The sequence below is a fragment of the Terrapene carolina genome, unplaced genomic scaffold (genome assembly GCF_002925995.2).
Source record: "Terrapene carolina triunguis isolate 2854851 unplaced genomic scaffold, T_m_triunguis-2.0 Scaffold42, whole genome shotgun sequence".
Classification (NCBI taxonomy): Eukaryota; Metazoa; Chordata; order Testudines; family Emydidae; genus Terrapene; species Terrapene triunguis.
Window position 1 is genome coordinate 7,118,258 of NW_020664393.1, and position 21,306 is coordinate 7,139,563.

At 42.4% G+C, this 21,306-nt stretch overlaps 1 protein-coding gene across 1 annotated transcript in view; it reads left to right on the forward strand.

Annotated features, from left to right (window-relative positions):
* The window catches only part of PDSS2 (decaprenyl diphosphate synthase subunit 2), a 179,183-nt gene that overhangs the window by 129,845 nt on the left and 28,032 nt on the right, over positions 1–21,306 (forward strand). Inside the window, exons 5-6 of the mRNA XM_024202614.2 lie at positions 11,310–11,483; positions 12,387–12,518. Of these exons, the coding sequence (XP_024058382.1) occupies positions 11,310–11,483; positions 12,387–12,518 (306 nt within the window). The remainder of the gene's footprint in view (positions 1–11,309; positions 11,484–12,386; positions 12,519–21,306) is intronic.

Sequence of the window (21,306 nt, forward strand, 5' to 3'; positions counted from 1 at the left end):
TTATTTTTCATATCCTGGCTGCTTCGGTGTATGCAATTCGCAGCCACTGAAGCCAAAATTTAAACCAGGACTTTTCTACTCCTAAATGTAGCAGCTTTATTAGGTGAGCTAAATGGAAGTCTCATGCTGAGGCACAAGGAGCTGTGCTATGCTCCTCTTTAAAAAAGTCATTCTTGCATGTATCGCAGACAGTAATTGACCTGGTCAAAGAAAATGGTTCAAACATTTACATGACTCTGAAGTGCAAAGTTTATTTCAAAGACAAATACAAATATGCCACACTACTGTTGTTCATAGATTCATAGATTCTAGGACTGGAAGGGACCTCGAGAGGTCATCGAGTCCAGTCCCCTGCCCGGATGGCAGGACCAAATACTGTCTAGACCATCCCTGATAGACATTTATCTAACCTACTCTTAAATATCTCCAGAGATGGAGATTCCACAACCTCCCTAGGCAATTTATTCCAGTGTTTAACCACCCTGACAGTTAGGAACTTTTTCCTAATGTCCAACCTAGACCTCCCTTGCTGCAGTTTAAGCCCATTGCTTCTTGTTCTATCCTCAGAGGCTAAGGTGAACAAGTTTTCTCCCTCCTCCTTATGACACCCTTTTAGATACCTGAAAACTGCTATCATGTCCCCTCTCAGTCTTATCTTTTCCAAACTAAACAAACCCAATTCTTTCAGCCTTCCTTCATAGGTCATGTTCTCCAGACCTTTAATCATTCTTGTTGCTCTTCTCTGGACCCTTTCCAATTTCTCCACATCTTTCTTGAAATGCGGTGCCCAGAACTGGACACAATACTCCAGCTGAGGCCTAACCAGAGCAGAGTAGAGCGGAAGAATGACTTCTCGTGTCTTGCTCACAACACACCTGTTAATACATCCCAGAATCACGTTTGCTTTTTTTGCAACAGCATCACACTGTTGACTCATATTTAGCTTGTGGTCCACTATAACCCCTAGATCCCTTTCTGCCGTACTCCTTCCTAGACAGTCTCTTCCCATTCTGTATGTGTGAAACTGATTTTTTCTTCCTAAGTGGAGCACTTTGCATTTGTCTTTGTTAAACTTCATCCTGTTTAACTCAGACCATTTCTCCAATTTGTCCAGATCATTTTGAATTATGACCCTGTCCTCCAAAGCAGTTGCAATCCCTCCCAGTTTGGTATCATCCGCAAACTTAATAATCGTACTTTCTATACCAATATCTAAGTCGTTAATGAAGATATTGAACAGAGCCGGTCCCAAAACAGACCCCTGCGGAACCTCACTCGTTATGCCTTTCCAGCAGAATTGGGAACCATTAATAACAACTCTCTGAGTACGGTTATCCAGCCAGTTATGCACCCACCTTATAGTAGCCCCATCTAAATTGTATTTGCCTAGTTTGTCGATAAGAATATCATGCGAGACCGTATCAAATGCCTTACTAAAGTCTAGGTATACCACATCCACAGCTTCTCCCTTATCCACAAGACTCGTTATCCTATCGAAGAAAGGATACTTGTTACTTTGCTGCATGGCAGGAACTCTGATGAACTGCTTTGATTCTTGTGATGAAACTGGAATTAAGATTTTTGATTCATTTAACAGAACTTTCAAAGAAGTGTTTGGCTATACTTATTAAAGCAATTTCAATTTGGCAGAATGGTAAATTAAGAAATCTTGTTTCATTTACCATGATTATCTCTTAACACTGTGTGTATTGGGAAGTTCATATTTTAGATTCCTCATTATTATTACCTCTTCATTTCACCTAATAGCATGTTTTTACTCTATCAAAACGCATGGATTTACACTATTGAGATGATCACAAGTGTGTGCATATGCACATTGTAAGCTATGCTATTTTTAAGTGGAGCATATTAATAGAAACAAACCAATCTCAGATGGGCAAGCCATTTCAGAAATATTAATCTTAAAGGAATAACATTGGGAGGCAAGATGGCATATGGAGCCTCTCACTTGTAAGTCTTCAGTTTAAAACAGAGCTCAGGTTAATCACTGCTGTTTTGTTGTTCAGAGCAAGTGAAATGAGTTATCTCAGTTTAGTTCCAAGTGGATATAAGTCTAGATCAGGGGTCGGCAACCTTTCAGAAGTGGTGTGCCGAGTCTTCATTTATTCACTCTAATTTAAGGTTTCACGTGCCACTAATACATTTTAATGTTTTTAGAAGGTCTCTTTCTATAAGTCTATAATATATAACGAACCTATTGTTGTATGCAAAGTAAATAAGGTTTATAAAATGTTTAAGAAGCTTCATTTTAAATTAAATTAAAATGCAGAGCCCCTGGACCGGTGGCCAGGACCTGGGCAGTGTGAGTGCCACTGAAAATCAGCTTGTGTGCCGCCTTCGGCACTCGTGCCATAGGTTGCCTACCCCTGGTCTAGATCATATAAATTACCATCGCACTTGGCATCCACGTTAATGGTAGTCCTACATCAGCCAAAGGTTAAAAGGGCATGGAGGATGTCTTATTCTCTCACTTCTAGAAGTTATCCGTCTAGGTTAGGGTTGAGGCACATGAACAAAACTATGTGGGAAGTTTGAACTATTTCTGCACCTGCTATACCTAATCCAGGGGTGGCCAACCTGTCGCTCCAGACCCACATGTAACTCTTCAGAAGTTTAATATGCGGCTCTTTGTATAGGCACTGACGCCGGGGCTGGAGCTACAAGCGCCAACTTTCCAATGTGCCGGGGGGTGCTCACTGCTCAACCCCTGGCTCTGCCACAGGCCCTGTCCCCACTCCACCCGTTCCCGCCCCCTCCCCTGAGCCTGCCATGCCCTCACTCCTCTCCCCCCTCCCCGCCTCCCCCCCCCCAAGCCTCCTGCATGCCACGGAACAGCTGATTGGGAGGTGTAGGGAGGGAGATGGAGGCGCTGATCATCGGGGCTGCTGGTGGGCGGGAGGCACTGGGAGAGGGGGCAGGGGAGCTGATGGGGGGGCTGCTGACGTATTACTGTGGCTCTTTGGCAATGTACATTGATAAATTCTGGCTCCTTCTCAGGCTCAGGTTTGCCACCCCTGACCTAATCTGTAGACAAACAGATGACTTCAGTCTTCCAGTTTGCCAATTAAGCTACCTCTCTCAAGCTCTATATGCAAGGTTATATTTTAAAAGGAAAATCATATTTTTATTAATACAAATATGTTAAAAGAACTTTTAAAATTGTATTTTATGTAAGCCAGGCAGGTTTTTCTAAATACAACCAAACCTCAGCTATGTTTTACTTAAAATAGCTTTTTTTAAGGGTAAAGTTCCCATAGTTAACTTTAGCAATGGGGCTGCTTCACTGTGATTTCATTTGCACATTTTAGATTAACCACATCCTCTGTATTACTAGAAATGTTCTCAACTTTTTTGTGTGTCTGCCATTGCAGCAGGTCTTAGTCCTATTTCTCTTTACTTGGAAGCATGTTGATCTGAGGGCTGTGTCAGGAGACAATCATACTACCTCAGAAGAGCTTGAAAAATGGAATGTTCTACCACACTTATAAAGCGCTCAACAAGCATAGGTTATGGGGAAAGTGTAAGATGCACTGAGCCCAGCTGCACAATGTCAAGTTAAACATACCAAAAGAATGGTTTTGTTTTTATAGTAAGCAATGAACTATTCTGTCTGGCAAGAGTTGGGAGTACTAAAAGAAACCAGATTAATTTAAACGTAATTAGTACATTGTAATAATATAAATTAACACATAGTATAGTATCTAAAGATTAGACTTTTAATTGGTCAGATATGGCCACCAGTCAAGCCCATATCAAACACAAGTGTGTGATCTACCTGTACTTTACTTCCTTTATGGTCTAGTCAACCAATTGGAGAACACTGAGGCTTGTTTCATAATTACACATATTATCTTTGCTAGTACAGCACCCCTTTCTGCCTGCATCCATGTCCTGGACATGTTTTGAGCAAACATTGCCACATGTGCTACGTTATTTGGTGGTCCTATCTTAGTTGCAACAAAAAATCACAATATGTGACCAAATCTACAATCTGAACTGAAGTTACCAGATGTAAAAGAGTAATGTAATAATTTACCATGTCACTGTAATCTCCAGTGTCAGATAACTTCTGTTTCTCTTATAGAGATGTTAGTAGATAGCATTCTTCTGTTATGAATTTGGAAAAACAGAATATTTTTAAAGTCTGAGGCAGAAAAATTGAGTTTCAAGTGAGAAGTATGACCATAAAATGGTGCTTACAACCATCATGTGCTATACAACATTTTGTTCAACACCTTTTGTTCAAAAGTCTGTGAGCTGCGCTAGATGTCCACTTTAATTATTAGATTTAAGCTATCTTTTACAGTGAACTACATAATTTGCCATAATTCACTCTTCTTTGACACATTAGGCCTATGGTCCCTTGGAATGTTTTTGTTATACCATCTTTGGATGACCCTTTATAAAGATTAAATGTATTTTTGCCCTAAGCAGATTGGCCTTTATAGACTCCTTGAAGACATTTATTGGATGCAATTATATGACAGCTCTGACTATCATTTTTCCTTTGCAAAGCCATTCATTATCGTGTGACCAGCCCATTTTATCACTTTTTTATCACTTTTTAGTTGACCATTCTTCATCATCATCTTATTTGTATAGTGAATAAAACCATTATGTAACTGAAATGGGCAAATAAAAATAGATTCCTCCCTTTCTCTGTTATTTTGTGCGATACTTTAAACCAAAAGCTATAGGCTTTAGTTGCAAAGGCAGCCTAAAGTTTAGTTTTATGAGTGTGAGTGGAAGAGATTCTCCCAATCGTCTTCCATTTTCTCAAACCTACATCTAGTTGAAATTAAAAGTTCAAACCAACCAAAGTGCCTCTTACACACTGTGGACTGCAATGCATAGCAGTGTCAAAATGTTCTTTTTCTTGAAGGTTCAGTTGTGGGTGTGGTTGCCCTGTTTCAAAGAAAAATATCAGTTATGGTGATCCCAGCCTCCATGCTCAGCTCTTTAGGAGTGAGTAGGCCTTCTAAAACTTGCTAATATTTTAGAAGAGGTTTGTAATATACTTTTGCACTTCTAGAGTGCCTCCATCTGAGGCTTTCAAAGCACTTCACACTTGTTAACAAAGGAAGCCTCAAAACTCCTGTGAGTAGGGAAAGTATTGCTGCCCCCATTTTACAGATGGGGAAGCTGAGATACAGAAAAGTAAAGTTACTTTTTCAAAGTAATGCAGCAAGGCTATAGCAGAGCCAAGAACTTAGATGCACTGGTTCTTAGTCTTGCACTTTACCTACCAGATCATTCTTATTCACTTAAATGAAAAATCAGGAGCTTTTTGAAAAGGAAAACTGCACTACTTTTCCTTAGCTCCTGAATATGAATATTCACAAGGTCTCGTGCTAGAGACACCCAGCTTGAGTGTGTTGTTTTTTTAACAGTGGAATGGGAATGCTGTGTAAGGCTGCATAGCAATTTCTAATGCACTTTATTAATGGTCAGTCAGCAGAAAAGCCATTTTAATATTTTAAAATTAAACATTTATTTAAATATTAGCGCTACACAATTGTTAAGCCATCATTTTAAAAACAGCCACAGTTTATTCATGGCAAGTGCTCCTTTCCCTCATGAACTTTTAGACTATTGTACTCATTAAAATGGATGCACTTTTCCTTTAAATGCTCCCAATATAGCTTTTGAATTGAAAATAATTGCTCAGTGAGCCTCATCCACCTGCGAAGCACAGAGGGTTGGTGAGCTGGGATGCCGCACTTTTCTTTGATGCTTGGTCACCAGCCCTTCTCAGATGAGTAAATTTTAAAGGGAAAGTTGCATTTCATTTCCCACTCAGCTGCCATGCTTTGTACACTGTGTAGGCAACTAGCTTGCTTTCAAAGATTACTTAAGGAGGTAAATCAAACAACTTCTCAGTACAAACTAAAAAGTAGCCTCCTTCTAACAGCACAACAGTCAGGCTCATGCTCCAGCAAGAAATCTAGCCGTTTTTTAAAAAGTGCCTCTGTTGTGGGGCAAAAACAGGCTGAAGATAAATTTGAATTAGAGAGTTGCCGCAAAATGAAAGTGAAAATTAAAGAGAAAAAAACCCCACATAAATGAAAGGCTAGCACAGATCTATTTTTTTCTTTCTCTAATTTTACTCTTTTCTAGGCAGTCTGAAGCAGTACTCCATGATGAACTACTTTTTGTAGTAAAAGGTTATGTTTAAAATTTAACTTTTCCCAACCATCTTTTTAAAAAAATTCTATTGTTTTAGAGAGTCATGATGAAAGTATTGGAGCACTCCAGCATGTGTTTTATTGGCCCATTTGCGCTCACCCTTGTTCCTCACAAAGCACTGAAGGCATGTATTAATAGACCAATAAAACATGCCCTGTCATGTCCAACAAGCAAGAAGACATCTGTTAAAGCTTCCATCAGTCAAATGAAAACGTTTTGTAGGATAAACGTGTTGCTCCCATTAGAGATCCATAATTTTATTGACTTATTTTTATCCTTCTGTGTAGAATAGAAGTTGTTGAACCATCCAATTTAAAACTCAAATGCTGAGATTGAATCAAAATTAAAATATGCTTGATTTATCTATGCATTTTTATTCTAATGAGGATTAGACCAAAGTTTTGAGTTGTAAATGTATTAGACGGTCTCACATTGTGCAAGATTAGGTGGCAAAGCAAGTGCTGCTGTGTATCAAAATAAAAAACATTAGTTATAAAATGTATTCTGAATTTTTCATCCAGAAGGTGTGACTTTGAGTCCTGCCAGTTATTGCTATGCATTTTGGAGCACTCCAATAAAGTATGTGTTTTGTAACATTTGTATGCAGTGCTGAAAATGCTTACAAATGAATCATGACACGTATTTATATAAATACCATCTAGTTCTTCTCTGGGAGACACAGAAATCAGTTTGAGCTACTTTAAGGTGGTTTGGTGAGAGGGGGAAAAAATTTAAGTGCTACTTTATATTAAGTCATACAATTAATTTAATATTTGCTACCATAAATGTGATAGGTATAAGTGGTAAAAATCTTGGTGTAAAACGTGACGATTCTCTAGAAGCTCTTTCTATTTTCCATTGCCTAGAAAGAGTATTTTTACAGTTTAAGCACTGTCTGCGAATTTAATGGATTTATCTCCCAGCAAGCCAATTTCTTTCTAAAATCAAAACAATAAATATTTGTATAAAATGAAAATATCTTTACTGATCTTGAGGTTGGTGAAATGGGAGCATCAGTTGAAATATTGAATCAATATTTCAAAATAAACTTTTAAAGCGTCAGTTGTTAGGTTGCATAGTGTGAGAAGTGGCAATGTTGTTTCTTTGTACTTTAAACTGTCAAGTCATTAAGGTACAAAGAGAATATGACTATTGTACACAAGATAGATCTAATAATAAAAATAAACCAATTGCTAGACTTTCATGTGTATGGTTTCAATTGAATTTAATGCTTAGAAAAGTGCTGGATTGACAGGCCTGGAGACCAATGTCTTCCAGTATTGGCTTCCCCAGTGTGCCTTAAATATATCCTGGAGGGTCTGCCTCCATGGATGAGAGGTTAATTCAGTCGCTGTTCATTCCGTTTTTGGCTCCTCCTACACAGCCAGCAGTGGTGCCAGTTGTGATGGTTTCTTTTGTGATTTTGACGCATCACGTCTCCTATGAATGAGTACAACTAAAACCACCTCCTTATTTCATATACGCCACTAACCAGTCATCAGATACTAAATGTCTGGTCATGAACTAAAGCGATGTAAAGGTGGAAGGTTCCAAATTCTGTTATCAATCCTTTGAGCCATCCAGTGACCCCGTCATCTTACTGATATGGAAGCTTCAAAACATAAAGGGAGAAAGCCCACCCATTTCACCTGCACAGATGTAACTTCAGTTTTCATGTAGTTTGCAGTCTGTAGCTAATTAAAGTTTTTCTCCTTGATGTGTTCAAATGATTTAGAGATGCTCTCCCACCAGCATAGCTACTGCCACTCATTTAGGTGGTTTTATTATATCTACAGGAGAGCTCTCTCCCGTCGGCATAGCGCGGCTACATGAGCTATCTTGCAGCGGCGCAGCTGTATTGGTATAGCTGCGCCACTGTAAGCTTGCTAGTATAAACATGGCCAAATTGACACATGACAAGCTTTATCAGGAGATAATGTTGTTGAACTGAACCACAGCTGTAGGTGTTTTGTTTGGGAAACAATGTTTTTTTCCTAATCCAGTTGTTGCAATGCAATTTACAAAAATTTCACTGAGAGGAGATGACTGCCTTCATGGTATTTGGTTTAAGTATTTTTACCATAGAGCGCTACTGGAAGAAGGGTGTCAAGACTTTCTCTGACTGGACTGTATTATAGATTGGCTCCCAAATTTTTATACTGATATTTTGTCAGACAACTCCTATTAGACTGAACATGCTTTTTTATGTACGCAGGGGATTCTCAATATCCATGTTAAGAGAGTGCAATACATTACCTTTGAACATATTTTTTCAGCATAGAAAATTAAAATATGTATTTTGGATGTTTGAAGATTTTAAATATACACAAAAGCTGTGTCGTATTTTGTTGTTTTAAAAAATATTAAGTAAACAGCAAAGTAGTGAACATTTTTTTCAAAGTACCTGTAGTAGAAGCAATGTAATATTGGTAAGCTTTTAAATGTTAACATTTTGCCCAGATCTTTCTAACAACTTTTTCACAATTCCACATTTAAGGACAAAAAGTGAAAATTTGTACATTTAAAAAAAAAATCAGCATCTTTAAAATATCAGTATCCAAAATCACTTTTTATTAGGGACAGATTTGGTGTTGTCATTGTAAATGTATAAATAAATCCACTGGTTTCATTGGAGTTGCACTGGATTTACAGAAAGAGCAGAAATTAGCTCATCTGGTGAAATCTTGCCCACATTAATAGCCCAAATAAAGTATTTCTTTTAGATAAAATTGTAGAAATTCAGAATAAGTTTCCATTTTTCTCAAATATTTTCAAGACTTTAAATGAAGGTCACAAAAATACTTAGTATTTCTACATTTTTGTCTAAAAGATGGCACTTTTGGAAAATGTTGTAGAATTACTTGCAATGAGTAAGGTTAGCAGGGTCTCTTCAGTAGCTGCAGTTCATAGTGATGTCACAATCTGTATTTGGTGTGTGAATATTTCAGAGGCTTGGTACAGCTAGCATTTTAAGGACTTTATAACTTCATAAATGATTGTTTTTGTTAAACTTCCTAGTTTACTTCTCTTTTCATGCTGCTTAAAATAAATAATTGCAAAATCACTGCTAGTTGGTTGTCCTAATCTTCATCCAATAAGCTTCAATAAGCACACATTTTTATCTTAGCTGGTTGGTCCTGAGTAAAAAAAATTGAGTCACTTCCCACAATATCAGCGTTGGAAGGGACCTCAGGAGGTCATCTAGTCCAAACCTCTGCTCAAAGCAGGACCAATCCCCAGACAGATTTTTACCCCAGTTCCCTAAATGGCCCCCTCAAGGATTGAACTCATAACCCTGGGTTTAGCAGGCCAATGCTCAAACCACTGAGCTCTCCCTCCCGTGTCTCCAGATTTTTTTAAATTAACCTATGTCTGAGTGAGAAAATGATCAAACATTTATTTCTGGTACCAGTTCTTATTTATCATTTTTGTCATTCTACCAATCATGGAAACTTGCATATGTTCTGGGCTGAACTAAGATGTTACAAAGCAAATATCATAGTAAAATGGGACCTACCTAAAGATTAATCTTGACTTTGTAAATTGTTATCACATATATAGTAGCAAACATGTCATTTTCTGTTCTTTCCCCTCCCTATAAGAGGGCAGGGGTGTGTCTGAAGGCAATGGAATTTTGATACAATATTTGGTTATTTGGCATTACAGATTTCTGCTAATTTTCCCATCAGTCTCGTATTATTTTCTATCCAGTAATGCCGCACTCCTTGGCAGTATTCATAAGGGAGGAAGATTGGAGCTGAATAGAGGGATTTTATTTCATTTGTTACAAAATTCATGACAGATAATACCCAGTAGAAAATTATGAGGTCACACAGATTTAGTTCTTATTCATTTCTAAGCAATTTAATTGAAGTAACTGTAGGGGAGGGGGTCTTGTTAGATGTTTCTTTTCTCACTTTGTAAAATTTTACCTTTTGGCTCAGTCAGTGCTGTAAATTTCAGTGTATTGAGAAATTAAATATGATGCTTAATATTTAAATTTTGAAACCATTTTTCTACATATGTACATTTATAACCTATGTTTCCTTTGCCTTTTTAAAGGGGACCTGCAAAAGGGTCACAAAAACTGGACTTTGAGATCTTTTTTACTTCTTTACAATTAATAAAGAAGGCTTGACATTTATATATGTATATATAAAAATTAGACTGTCAGGTTCCGTCTAGCCGTGAAGACACTGATTAGTGAAATGATGACATCACAAGAGCCAAGGGAGTTAAGTTGAACAATTGACTGGGGAAAAGTTTTTTAGTCAAATTGTTAAAACTGATTATATTTTCTTTTGTTTTTGTTAAAATATAAATTCAATTAACATTTTGGATAAAAAGAGACTGTTAAGGGTTTAGCATCCTTGATCCTACAGTTTAGGCATTGTAGCTCACAATGAACATCTGTGAGATCCTCCAGAGAAATTGAAACTTGACATTCCTGATATTTCTAATGTAAAAAAAAATCAAGACTTGCTTATTTTAGAATAGAAAAGGAAAAAAGACACATCACCAAAACATTCTTTACAGGCCTTTGGTCTCTTTTTTTTCTTCATTAAAATCCTATATATATTAGCATTTATAGGAAGAGGCTGTAGTGTAGCATTTAATATAATCATATAATGTCTTGACATGTTGCTTAGAAATGCCACTCAATACTTAAATGGTCAGTTCTTTTCTTTCTTGTTGCTGGTGAGAGGTACCAGTGAGTGGTCTGTTGCAAAGGACACTTTTTAACCAGTAAGTCAGTAAGAATGTAATTGGCTGCCAATGTTCATATTGTAGTGACATGAAAATTCCGAGGCAAACCAATTATAAAGATCATTGAAAGCTCTACCTGCTTTAGTTTTTTGGGGGGAGCAGCAGCTCTACAATTCAGCAATTAAAACACACTGTAATGTTTTCACTTTTCCCATCACCTCGTGCAGGAATACTCTTTGGGTGAGTGGCTGTTTTGCATGACGCATTAAAGTCCACAGCCTTGGAATTTACAGTAGGTGGTAGTTTCCTAGGTGGCATAGCTGTGTTTTTAATTTCCTATGTCTGATATTGTCATAGTTTCAGCTTTTTCATTTTAGCCTTCATTTCATTTTCAGGAAAACTGTCTTACACATGATATTGGAATATCAACTTGGAAAGAACAGATTTTCCTATCCCATAGTGCCTTGTTGGCAAAGAGCTGCCAGGCTGCAATGGAATTAGCAAAGCATGATGCTGAGATCCAGGATATGGCATTTCAGTATGGAAAGAACATGTCTCTGAGTCATAAGGTATGCCTTTTCTCTCTGTTCAGTCTTCTACTGAAAGGGTAGATGAGAACCTCTCTAATATTCTTCTTTTGAGCCTCTTTTGGGTCTGAGTTTAGTGGCTACTCTAAATGAATTCACTTGTAATTATCCAATTTGGCAATATGTATAAAGAGCCATATGCTTGTCACAGAAAACTACTGTTTATAAAATATTCAGTGTATCAGAAATGTATTCATATTGCATCAAGTAACTCCCACAGGTCCTGGTAAATGGAAAATATTCTTATACCACTCACAATTGTAAAAAACAGAGTCCTTCCCATCAATGACTGGGTCACTCTCACCACCACATACTAACAACTCTCTTTCTTCCACTCCCTCACCTTACTACCCACCTGCCGACTTCATATCCCTTCCCAGCTGTTCTCGCTTTTTTGAAGCCTCTGGTAAACAAGCCCCATCACTCCCCCAATATGGAGCTAGGAGGGTGGAGCCAAAGTACAGCTATCAAAGCAGAGGAGGACAGTTTAGGAATAGAGCGAGGGACATGGAATTGGAGATGGGTCTCTGGCTGATGGTTGAATGTGTATATGTAGGGCTGGGCTCCTCCTGAAGGAGCAGGATCACAAGTGGCTGCATAGATATCAAAAGTCTAAGGCCACCATTGTCTGACATATGGTAAAAGTATAGTAATTTAAATGTTAAGAGTTTTTTGATATATGAAGTTTCTGGTTTGTTAATCTGGCAGTGCTACTTTCCTGAAGTCATGTGAATTTAGTCTGCACTGGAGTTATTCACACCATTCTGGGTTTTCTACTCTTTAAATTAGTTTTTATTTACCTAGAGATAATCATTTCAGTCCCTAAAAACTAAGTTGTACCAATCTTTTTTTATTTAACAAAAATGTTTTCATCCTCTCTTGCAGCTACACTCGGACCTCCAGCCATTCATTAAAGGAAAATCTAGTGACTCTGTGGCTTTTAGTTTAAATTCTGCTCCTGTAGTCCTGCATCAGGAGTTCCTTGGAAGGGAGGCCTGGATTAAGCAGATTAGAGAGGTAAATTATAAATTCAGTTTAAAGTGAATTTGTAGTGTTACAATAATTTTTAGATTGGTCATTCACCTCCCTCTTCTCCCAGTTTCTGGAAAACTCTAGGCTCAGTGTTATAGGGCCATCTATGAAGAAACACAGAAGCAGAGTACTCAAAGACAGAGGACATAGAGGTTAACCCCATTCCCCAGCTATTCAGTGTTTCTTTGACTGCTGTCCTGGAAACATGGAGATTAGCTTTCAGCTACAAATTCCTCTTTCCCTCTAGTAATTCCCTAATAAGATTAATAGATAAGAACAGGATGATTGTGTAATGCAAACTTGTGTGTTTGTCCAGTGTCTAGCACTGTAGGGTTCTGGTCCATAACTGGGGCTCAATAAATAAATAATGACACAAGAAGGAGGACAAGAACAGGTAGGACCCACCCAAAAAAAGGCAAGACTTAGCACCACCTAGTGAGCCTACATCAATTTCATGGGTTCCCCATGTCTAAACAGTCTTGGAAAGCACCCTCCCAGGGTTCCTACCCTAGTTGTGCAAGCCGCCCCCCTTGTCAGAAAGATTTTTGGTGGTAATGTGGAGCAAAGATTTATTAGTATTAGTTTTGGATGCCCTGCTGGTGAATTTCAGCATGTGGGTTCTGGTGGTACAGATATCCCCTTCCCCATAACATTGTAGCTGTACCTGACAAGAAGAGCACTACCTCTGTATTTTATCCTTCTTAGACATGTTGGCCATTTTGGTGCCTGTAGATGGAGTGATGACCAGAATCAAATTAAAATGGCTAAGCTAATTAGCCTTCAAAGGTAATTTAGAAAATGAAAGAGAGATAATGCTGTAAACTAAAGGGCCAGAAATTCACATTGGAGGTGGGAGCTCTTCTGTTGCCTTTTCTGCTGTTCAACTTGAAGGTAAAACACAGGGGTAGAGGCCAGGAGCGGGGCTTATGAGTACTTCTACATTTATGACTGACAGTTCTGAGACTATCTTCATGTGCTGCGGGCAAAGAGGCGGAGTCCCAGTAGTGAGCCTTGTTAGACACATTCTCATAGGTGAATATAACCTTAGGCCTGGTCTACACTGTGGGGGGAGAGGGGGAATTGATCTAAGTTACACAACTTCAGCTACGTGAATAACGTAGCTGAAGTCGAGGTACTTAGATCTACTTACTGTGGTGTCTTCACTGCGGTAAGTTGACGGCTGACGCTCTCTCGTCGACTCCGCCTGCGCCTCTCGCCCTGTTGGAGTATTGGAGTCGACGGGAGAGTGCTCGGCGGTCGATTTATCACATCTAGACTAGATGCAATAAATCGACCCCCACTGGATTGATCGCTGCCTGTCGATCCAGTGGGTAATGTAGACAAGCCCTTACTCTCATACAGGAAAAGACATTCTTTCTAACCAAACTGAGGGCTTGTAATTTTAAAGTTAGAGAATGGTAATTCAGCATATGACTAAGAGTCTTGGAATTCTGCAGCCTTGACACAAGACTCCTGTATGTATTGAATTAAAATAGATTTGGATGGATATGTTTCAAAAGCTTTCATAAACTGTGCTGTGATAATACCATTACCCTCTCACTGCAATTTTCCATCTGCAGAATCCAGAATAGGTTGCAGAATTCCAGTTCTATCTATCCACTAATTAATTCTTTTTAAACTAAAAAAGGACATTATGCAAGCACTGAAGCAATTCTAACTGAAGGAAAATAGGGTGGTAAAAGGTGTTTGTTTGTTTTTTGTTTTTCTGGCAAGCAAATAGTGTTTCAATTAGCTACCATTACACCAAAATACAAAATGGGAAATTTACCATGTATCCTCTTAGGTAATGTGTTAGAATGTATTTGCTCATCAATGCAACTTAAGTTGATGATAGTTTTGCAGCTTCCACAAAAAACATCTCATTATGAATAAAGGTTATCAGTGCAAATCCAAATACTGTTTTATACATGTTCAATTAATAGAATCATAGAAACGTAGGGTTGGAAGGGACCTTGAAAGTTCGTCAAGCCAGCTCCCACCAAGTAAACCTAGACCATCTCTGAAAGGTCAATCCTGGTCTTAAAAACCTCCAGTGATGGGGATTCCACAACCTCTCTTGGAAGCGTGTTCCAGAGCTTAACTACCCTCCTAGTTTGAAAGTTTTTCCTAATATCTAATCTAAATCTCCCTTGCTACAGATTAAGTCCATTACTACTTGTCCTCTTTCAGTGGACATGGAGAACAATTGACCACCATCCCTCTTTATAAAAACCCTTAACATATTTGAAGACTATCAGGTCCCCCCTCAGTCTTCTTTTCTCAAGACTAAACCTGCACTGGTTTTTTTTTTAACCTTTCCTCATAGTTCAGGTTTTCTAAACCTTTTATCTGGACTCTCTCCAATTTATCCAAATCTTTCGTAATGTGTGGCACCCAGAATTGAACACAGTAGTCCATCGGGGTGGGGGTGAGAGAGAGAGAGCCTTGCAGAACTGTCAAGTAAATTTACTAGCCCAGACAATGTTTGTTTCTGTGCCCAGTGCACAGTTGTCAGAGATATTTTCCTTAGCAGTATCCATTGGGGCAACTCAAGCATCCTCTGCTGCCTCACACTACTGTGTGCAGGTATTAATGGCAGAACCACCCCTGAATCCCCTCAGTTGCCCCCCATGATGGTTGCTGGAGCGACTGTTCTTGCTTTTGCAAGTCCTTCATTTCTTCTTGTACATAGTACCCATTGGTTAGTTTTGAGAGTCTTAGGGTATGTCTACACTACGAGGGTAATTCGATTTTACTTAAATCGAATATGTGGAATCGATATTGCAAAGTCGAACGTGTGTGTCCACACTAAGGACACACTAAGGACAGTAATTCGACTTTGTGAGTCCACACTAACGGGGCGAGCGTCGATATTGGAAGCGGTGCACTGTGGGCAGCTATCCCACAGTTCCCGCAGTCCCCGCTGCCCATCGGAATTCTGGGTCGAGCCGCCAATGCCTTCTGGGTAAAAAAAATTTGTCGTCATCCGTCCGTCACTAACGCCCTCCCTCCCTCCATGAAAGCGCCGGCGGGAAATCAGTTCGCGCACTTTTCTGGTCAGTGACAGCGCGGACGCCACAGCACTGCGATCATGGATCACGCTGCGACCATCGCTGCACTTGTGGCCGTTCTCAACACCTCGCAGCTTATCATACACCTTTCCCTGAGGCAGATGCAGAGAAATCGGGCGAGGAGGCTACGGCACCGCCGTGAGAGCCTGAAGTCGGAGAGTGGCACAGAGCTGTCAGAAACCACGAGCCCCAGCGCCCAGGACATGACGTTGGCAATGGGGCATGTGGATTTTGTTGAACGGCGATTCTGGGCCCGGGAAACAAGCACGGACTGGTGGGACCGTATAGTGCTTCAGGTCTGGGATGAATCCCAGTGGCTGCGAAACTTTCGCATGCGGAAGGGGACTTTCCTCGAACTTTGTGAGTTGCTGTCCCCTGCCCTGAAGCGCAAGGACACCCGCATGCGAGCAGCCCTCACTGTCCAGAAGCGAGTGGCCATAGCCCTCTGGAAGCTTGCAACGCCGGACAGCTACCGGTCAGTCGCGAACCACTTTGGTGTGGGCAAATCTACCGTGGGGGTTATTGTCATGCAAGTAGCCAAGGCAATCGTCAAGGTACTGCTCCCAAAGGTAGTGACCCTGGGAAACGCGCAGGTCATCATAGATGGCTTTGCCGCGATGGGATTCCCAAACTGCGGTGGGGCTATAGATGGGACTCACATCCCTATCCTGGGACCGGACCACCAGGCCAGCCAGTACATCAATAGAAAGGGCTACTTTTCAATGGTGCTGCAAGCACTGGTGGACCATCGGGGACGGTTTACAAACATCTACGTCGGATGGCCGGGCAAGGTTCATGACGCTCGCGTGTTCAGGAACTCTGGTCTGTTTAGACGGCTGCAGGAAGGTATTTACTTCCCAGACCACAAAATAACTCTTGGGGATGTGGAGATGCCTACAGTCATCCTCGGGGACCCAGCCTACCCGCTAATGCCCTGGCTCATGAAGCCCTATACTGGCGCCCTGGACACAGAAAAAGAACTGTTCAACTACCGTCTGAGCAAGTGCAGAATGGTGGTGGAGTGTGCTTTTGGCCGTCTCAAAGGGAGATGGAGAAGCTTACTCACTCGCTGTGATCTCAGTGAAACCAATATCCCCATCGTTATTGCAGCTTGCTGTGTGCTCCACAACCTGTGTGAGAGCAAGGGGGAGACCTTTATGGCGGGGTGGGAGCTAGAGGCAAATAGCCTGGCTGCTGATTACGTCCAGCCAGACAGCCGGGCCATTAGAAGATCCCAGCGGGACGCCCTGTGCATCCGGGAGGCTTTGAAAGCTAGGTTCCTGAGTGAGCAGGGCAACCAGTGACTTTTCAGTTTGTGGACAGAAAAGCTGAACCTGCCCCCGTTTCTTTACCCAGTTCATTTTGACTATCCTCTCCAGTTACATACAACCTTCACCCCCTTCCCCTTCCCAAAAAATAAAATCATTTCGATTTTTTAATGAACACCGTTGTCTGTATTGCTGTTTTCGCGGGAATATTTTAAACCGGGGACGCAGACTGTGGCGGGGGGCGGGTTCAGTGTTCTGATGCAAATGATACTTCTAAACTCCCGGAATGACAGGCTCCGCACTGGTGGACTGGTTATTTCAATGGAGCCTGCCAGCACTCCTGGGGGGGACTGTGTGTATGTGTCGGCTATGTGACTTTCTGGCAGGGGGGGTAGGGTTACAGATCCCCTGCTGCGTGGATCTGTGAGCCAGGATAAGGACCGCTGCATAAGATCTGTAACTGCCCTCCCCCGCCACAAAGTCACAGAGCAACCCCCCCCCCCCCAAAACATGAAAAGCACCTCCCAGACTGACCAGGGTAACCAGTGACTGCACTGTGTATGTGTCCTGATGCTGGACCTGACCCCGCCTCTGTAGCCTGCTAAAGGTGACTGTCCTGTCCAATTACCAAGCCCCTTCCCCCCCTCCAGACAGACTCTCCCTCAAAAGAACCTGACCGAAACAGTAATGAACAGAAACAAACATTTTATTGCGAACCAGACATGAAACGTGGGGGGTGAAACTTGGACGGGGGCTTGTGTGAGGTGGGTAGGAAAGGACTTATGAAATTTTGGGGAATGTCAGCCTTCTACTGCTAGAGCAGTCTGCAGGGGTTGATTGAAAGTTTTAACGGCCCTTGCCGCCCCTCCTTCTTTGGACTTTGGGTGAGGGTGGTGTGGGACTTGGTGGCGGGTGAGGGCGGTTACAGATAGACTGCAGCGGGGCTCTGTCCTCCTGCCTCCGGTCTTGCAGAACATCCACAAGGCGCCGGAGCGTGTCCGTTTGCTCCCTCATTAGTCCAAGCAGCTTTTCAGTAGCCTGTTGGTCCTCCTGACGCCACCTCTCCTCCCGTTCCATGACTGCTCGGTGCATTTGTGACAAGTTCTCCCTCCACTGTGTCTGCTGGGCTGCCTGGGCTCGGGAGCAGCCCATTAGTTCTGTGAACATGTCTTCACGCGTCTTCTTCTTCCTCCGCCTAATCTGCGCTAGCCTCTGGGAGTGTGCTGACAGGCTGGGTTGGGAGACAGTCGCAGATGTGTCTGTGTGAATTTTAAAAAGGGAGTGAATTCCTGAGACAGATAAATGAAATTGTATACAAAGAACCTAGTCTTTCTCTGTGAACAAGACCATGCACTGAACCTCTCACATGCGCACTCAGGACAAGGTCGAATTTTCGGCCGTCGCCTTCAGTGCCTGTGGACTTGCGGAGGTCTTGGAGTGTTCAGAGAACTGTGGCTGGAGACCTGAACTTCTGGAGCGGGCAATAATGGTAAGCCGCAGACTTGTGGCTGCTTAAAACTCCAGCTGTAGCACTGGCCTCCTTTCACATTGAAAGCAATGCCAGTCTCTGCTGCCAGCAATCAGGACAGCATCAACTCTGCCCCTGTCCCACCCCCTCGCGGCTGTCCCAGGGAAAGATCCCTGTATGCTGCCCCTCTCCCTCCACCGCGTGGCTGTAAAGCAGTCCCAATACTAACAGTCCCCTCCCTAATTCAAAGCAGGGCGTCATGAGCGACATCACCCTCCTGAGGATCCCGGACACCCAGAGAGAACGCATGCTGCGGGAAAGCATGCAGAAACCGGGGCCGTATGCCGCCATGCTATGTCGGGCCATGATCCCCGAGTACCTGATTGTGGCATGGAGGGGACATGTCTGCTACCACGGAGGGCCCACTAAGATCGCCCTACCCCGGAACCTGATCAACAGGCTTGAGCTCTACCTCCACGAGACCTACGAGGAGTTCTCCTACGAGGATTTCTCGTCGATCCCCGGCCACATTGACCGGATTTTCGCGTAGGTGCACTGGGACTTTGGAGTGGAGCGTCTTGGGCCTGGGAATCATGTAGTAACGGACATTGTGAAATTTTTTTAAAATACTTGGGACTAAATTGAGAAGAGCCTAAGACAGAGAAATCATGCAAAACCCATTTGTTACCTTTGTAAATATTCCTGTTTTGTACCTGATTATTTTTTTACTAGTTTACAGCACTTTTATAAATATACATTGTTAATAGTATAAATATTACCGTTCTGTTTTAAATAAATGTTTACATGTTTACAGCACTTACTGCTTGATCCGTCCCCTGATTCTGTGTCCGGGGTAAGGGATGGGGACGGTTGGTACGGGATCTCGGTAAGGGTGATGAAGAGCTCCTGGCTGTCGGGGAAATCAGCGGTGCCAGCGCTGTCGACTGCCTCGTCCTCCTCATCTCCTTCCTCCTCTTCCCCGTCCGCTGTCATGTCCGACATGATCCCATCCTCGGAGTCCACGGTCAGGGGTGGGGTAGTGGTGGCGGCCGCTCCCAGGATGGAATGCAGTGCCTCGTAGAAACGGGATGTGTGGGGCTGGGATCCGGAGCGTCCGTTAGCCTCTTTGGTTTTTTGGTAGCCTTGTCTCAGCTCCTTGATTTTCACGCGGCACTGCGTTGCATCCCGGCTGTAGCCTCTCTCTGCCATGGCTTTGGAGATCTTCTCGTAGATCTTAGCATTCCTTCTTTTGGAGCGCAGCTCTGAAAGCACGGACTCATCGCCCCACACTGCGATGAGATCCAAGACTTCCCGATCAGTCCATGCTGGGGCCCTCTTTCTATTGGATTGCACGGCCATCTCTGCTGGAGAGCTCTGCATAGTTGCCACTGCTGCTGAGCTCCCCTCGATGTCCAAAGAGGAACTGAGATTCAAACTGCCCAGACAGGAAAATGAAAATGAATTCAAATTTTCCCGGGGGTGTGGCTGGTCAGAGCATCCGAGCTCGGACTGCTGTCCAGAGCGTCAACAGAGTGGTGCACTGTGGGATAGCTCCCGGAGCTATTACCGTCGATTTCCATCCACACCTAGCCTAATTCGATATGGCCATGTCGAATTTAGCGCTACTCCTCTCGTTGGGGAGGATTACAGAAATCGATTTAAAGAGAGCTTTATGTCGAACTAAATGGCTTCCTGGTGTGGACGGGTGCAGGGTTAATTCGATATAACGGCGCTAAAGTCGACATAAAAGCCTAGTGTAGACCAGGCCTTAGCATAGTTTAGAATTAGATTAATAGTTGATAATTGTGCTAGTGCCAGTACCGGAGTCATACTTCGGTCTCTGGGCTACAAGTCCTATTGCTCTTGCAGCAAATCAATGCCTGCCAACAACCCACACTCCATCTGTCTTAAGTGCTTGGGAGAAGCTTGGGTCAGTGACAAATGTCACATTTGTAAGAGGTTTAAGCCCTGCTCTAAGAAGGACAGGGCAGCCAGAATTAAGGATTTACTCTTGGAGTCAGTGCGCCATCCACCATTAGAGCCTTCAGAACGGGTTAGCAGTGCTTCTCCTGGTTTGGCTGTATTGAGGGAAGAGATTGTTATTGCCAGTACCAAAGAAAAGGCACCATAAATCTTTAAGGACTCAGCACAAGATACTTAAAAATCTTTGGAGCAGAAGTCTAGCTCATGTAAGGACATGTACGTGTGCTCAAATAAGAGGCACTTTCCAGTGCAGGCCTCAAATCATGGAAGATCATTGTCTCTATAGCTCAAGTCAGGCCTATCAAGACTGACTCCTGCAGTTTCTGCCTCAATGTTTGCTCAGATATCCGTACTGCAGGATCAGGAGTCTTTCCCAGTGCTGTCCACATCCAAAGCTTATGCAGCCGCTAGAGAGTTGTTGAACCTGTCAGTACCCATTTCCCTGGCCATTCAGGACTTTCACCCAGCACCCATGCCAAAGGTATCGATGTCTATTTTTCCTGCTCCAGCTCTGACACATTGTACGGTACTATCAGACCCGATAGTTAACGTACCTCTTAGATCAGTACTGACGGGGGGAACCACCCATGATCTTGTCAGTGCCTCCATCCTCGGGCTCTGAACCTATCTTCCCAATACCGATAGGGTCAGCTCCCCACAGTCAGAACAAGCGGACTCCTTATTGGACTCCGAGGTTGGTTCTTACGTGTCACAACCTGGGAACATTCAGCAGCTCCCATGGAGTGCCTACTCACCATGATACCAGCCTCAGTTGCAGCAAGGCCCATATCACAAGGACCCGTGGCCCAGACATAGTTGGGGTCCAGTGCCCTATCAGTGTCCTTTCTGGAACCCTTGGGGTTTCCCTCCTCAATCAAGGGCATCCCAACACCCTTCACATCCTGCTTTTTCAGCTATGCATTGTGAGCACCTACACCAGAGTCAACCCACCCTTGGTACTGGACCTGGTACCATGCATATGG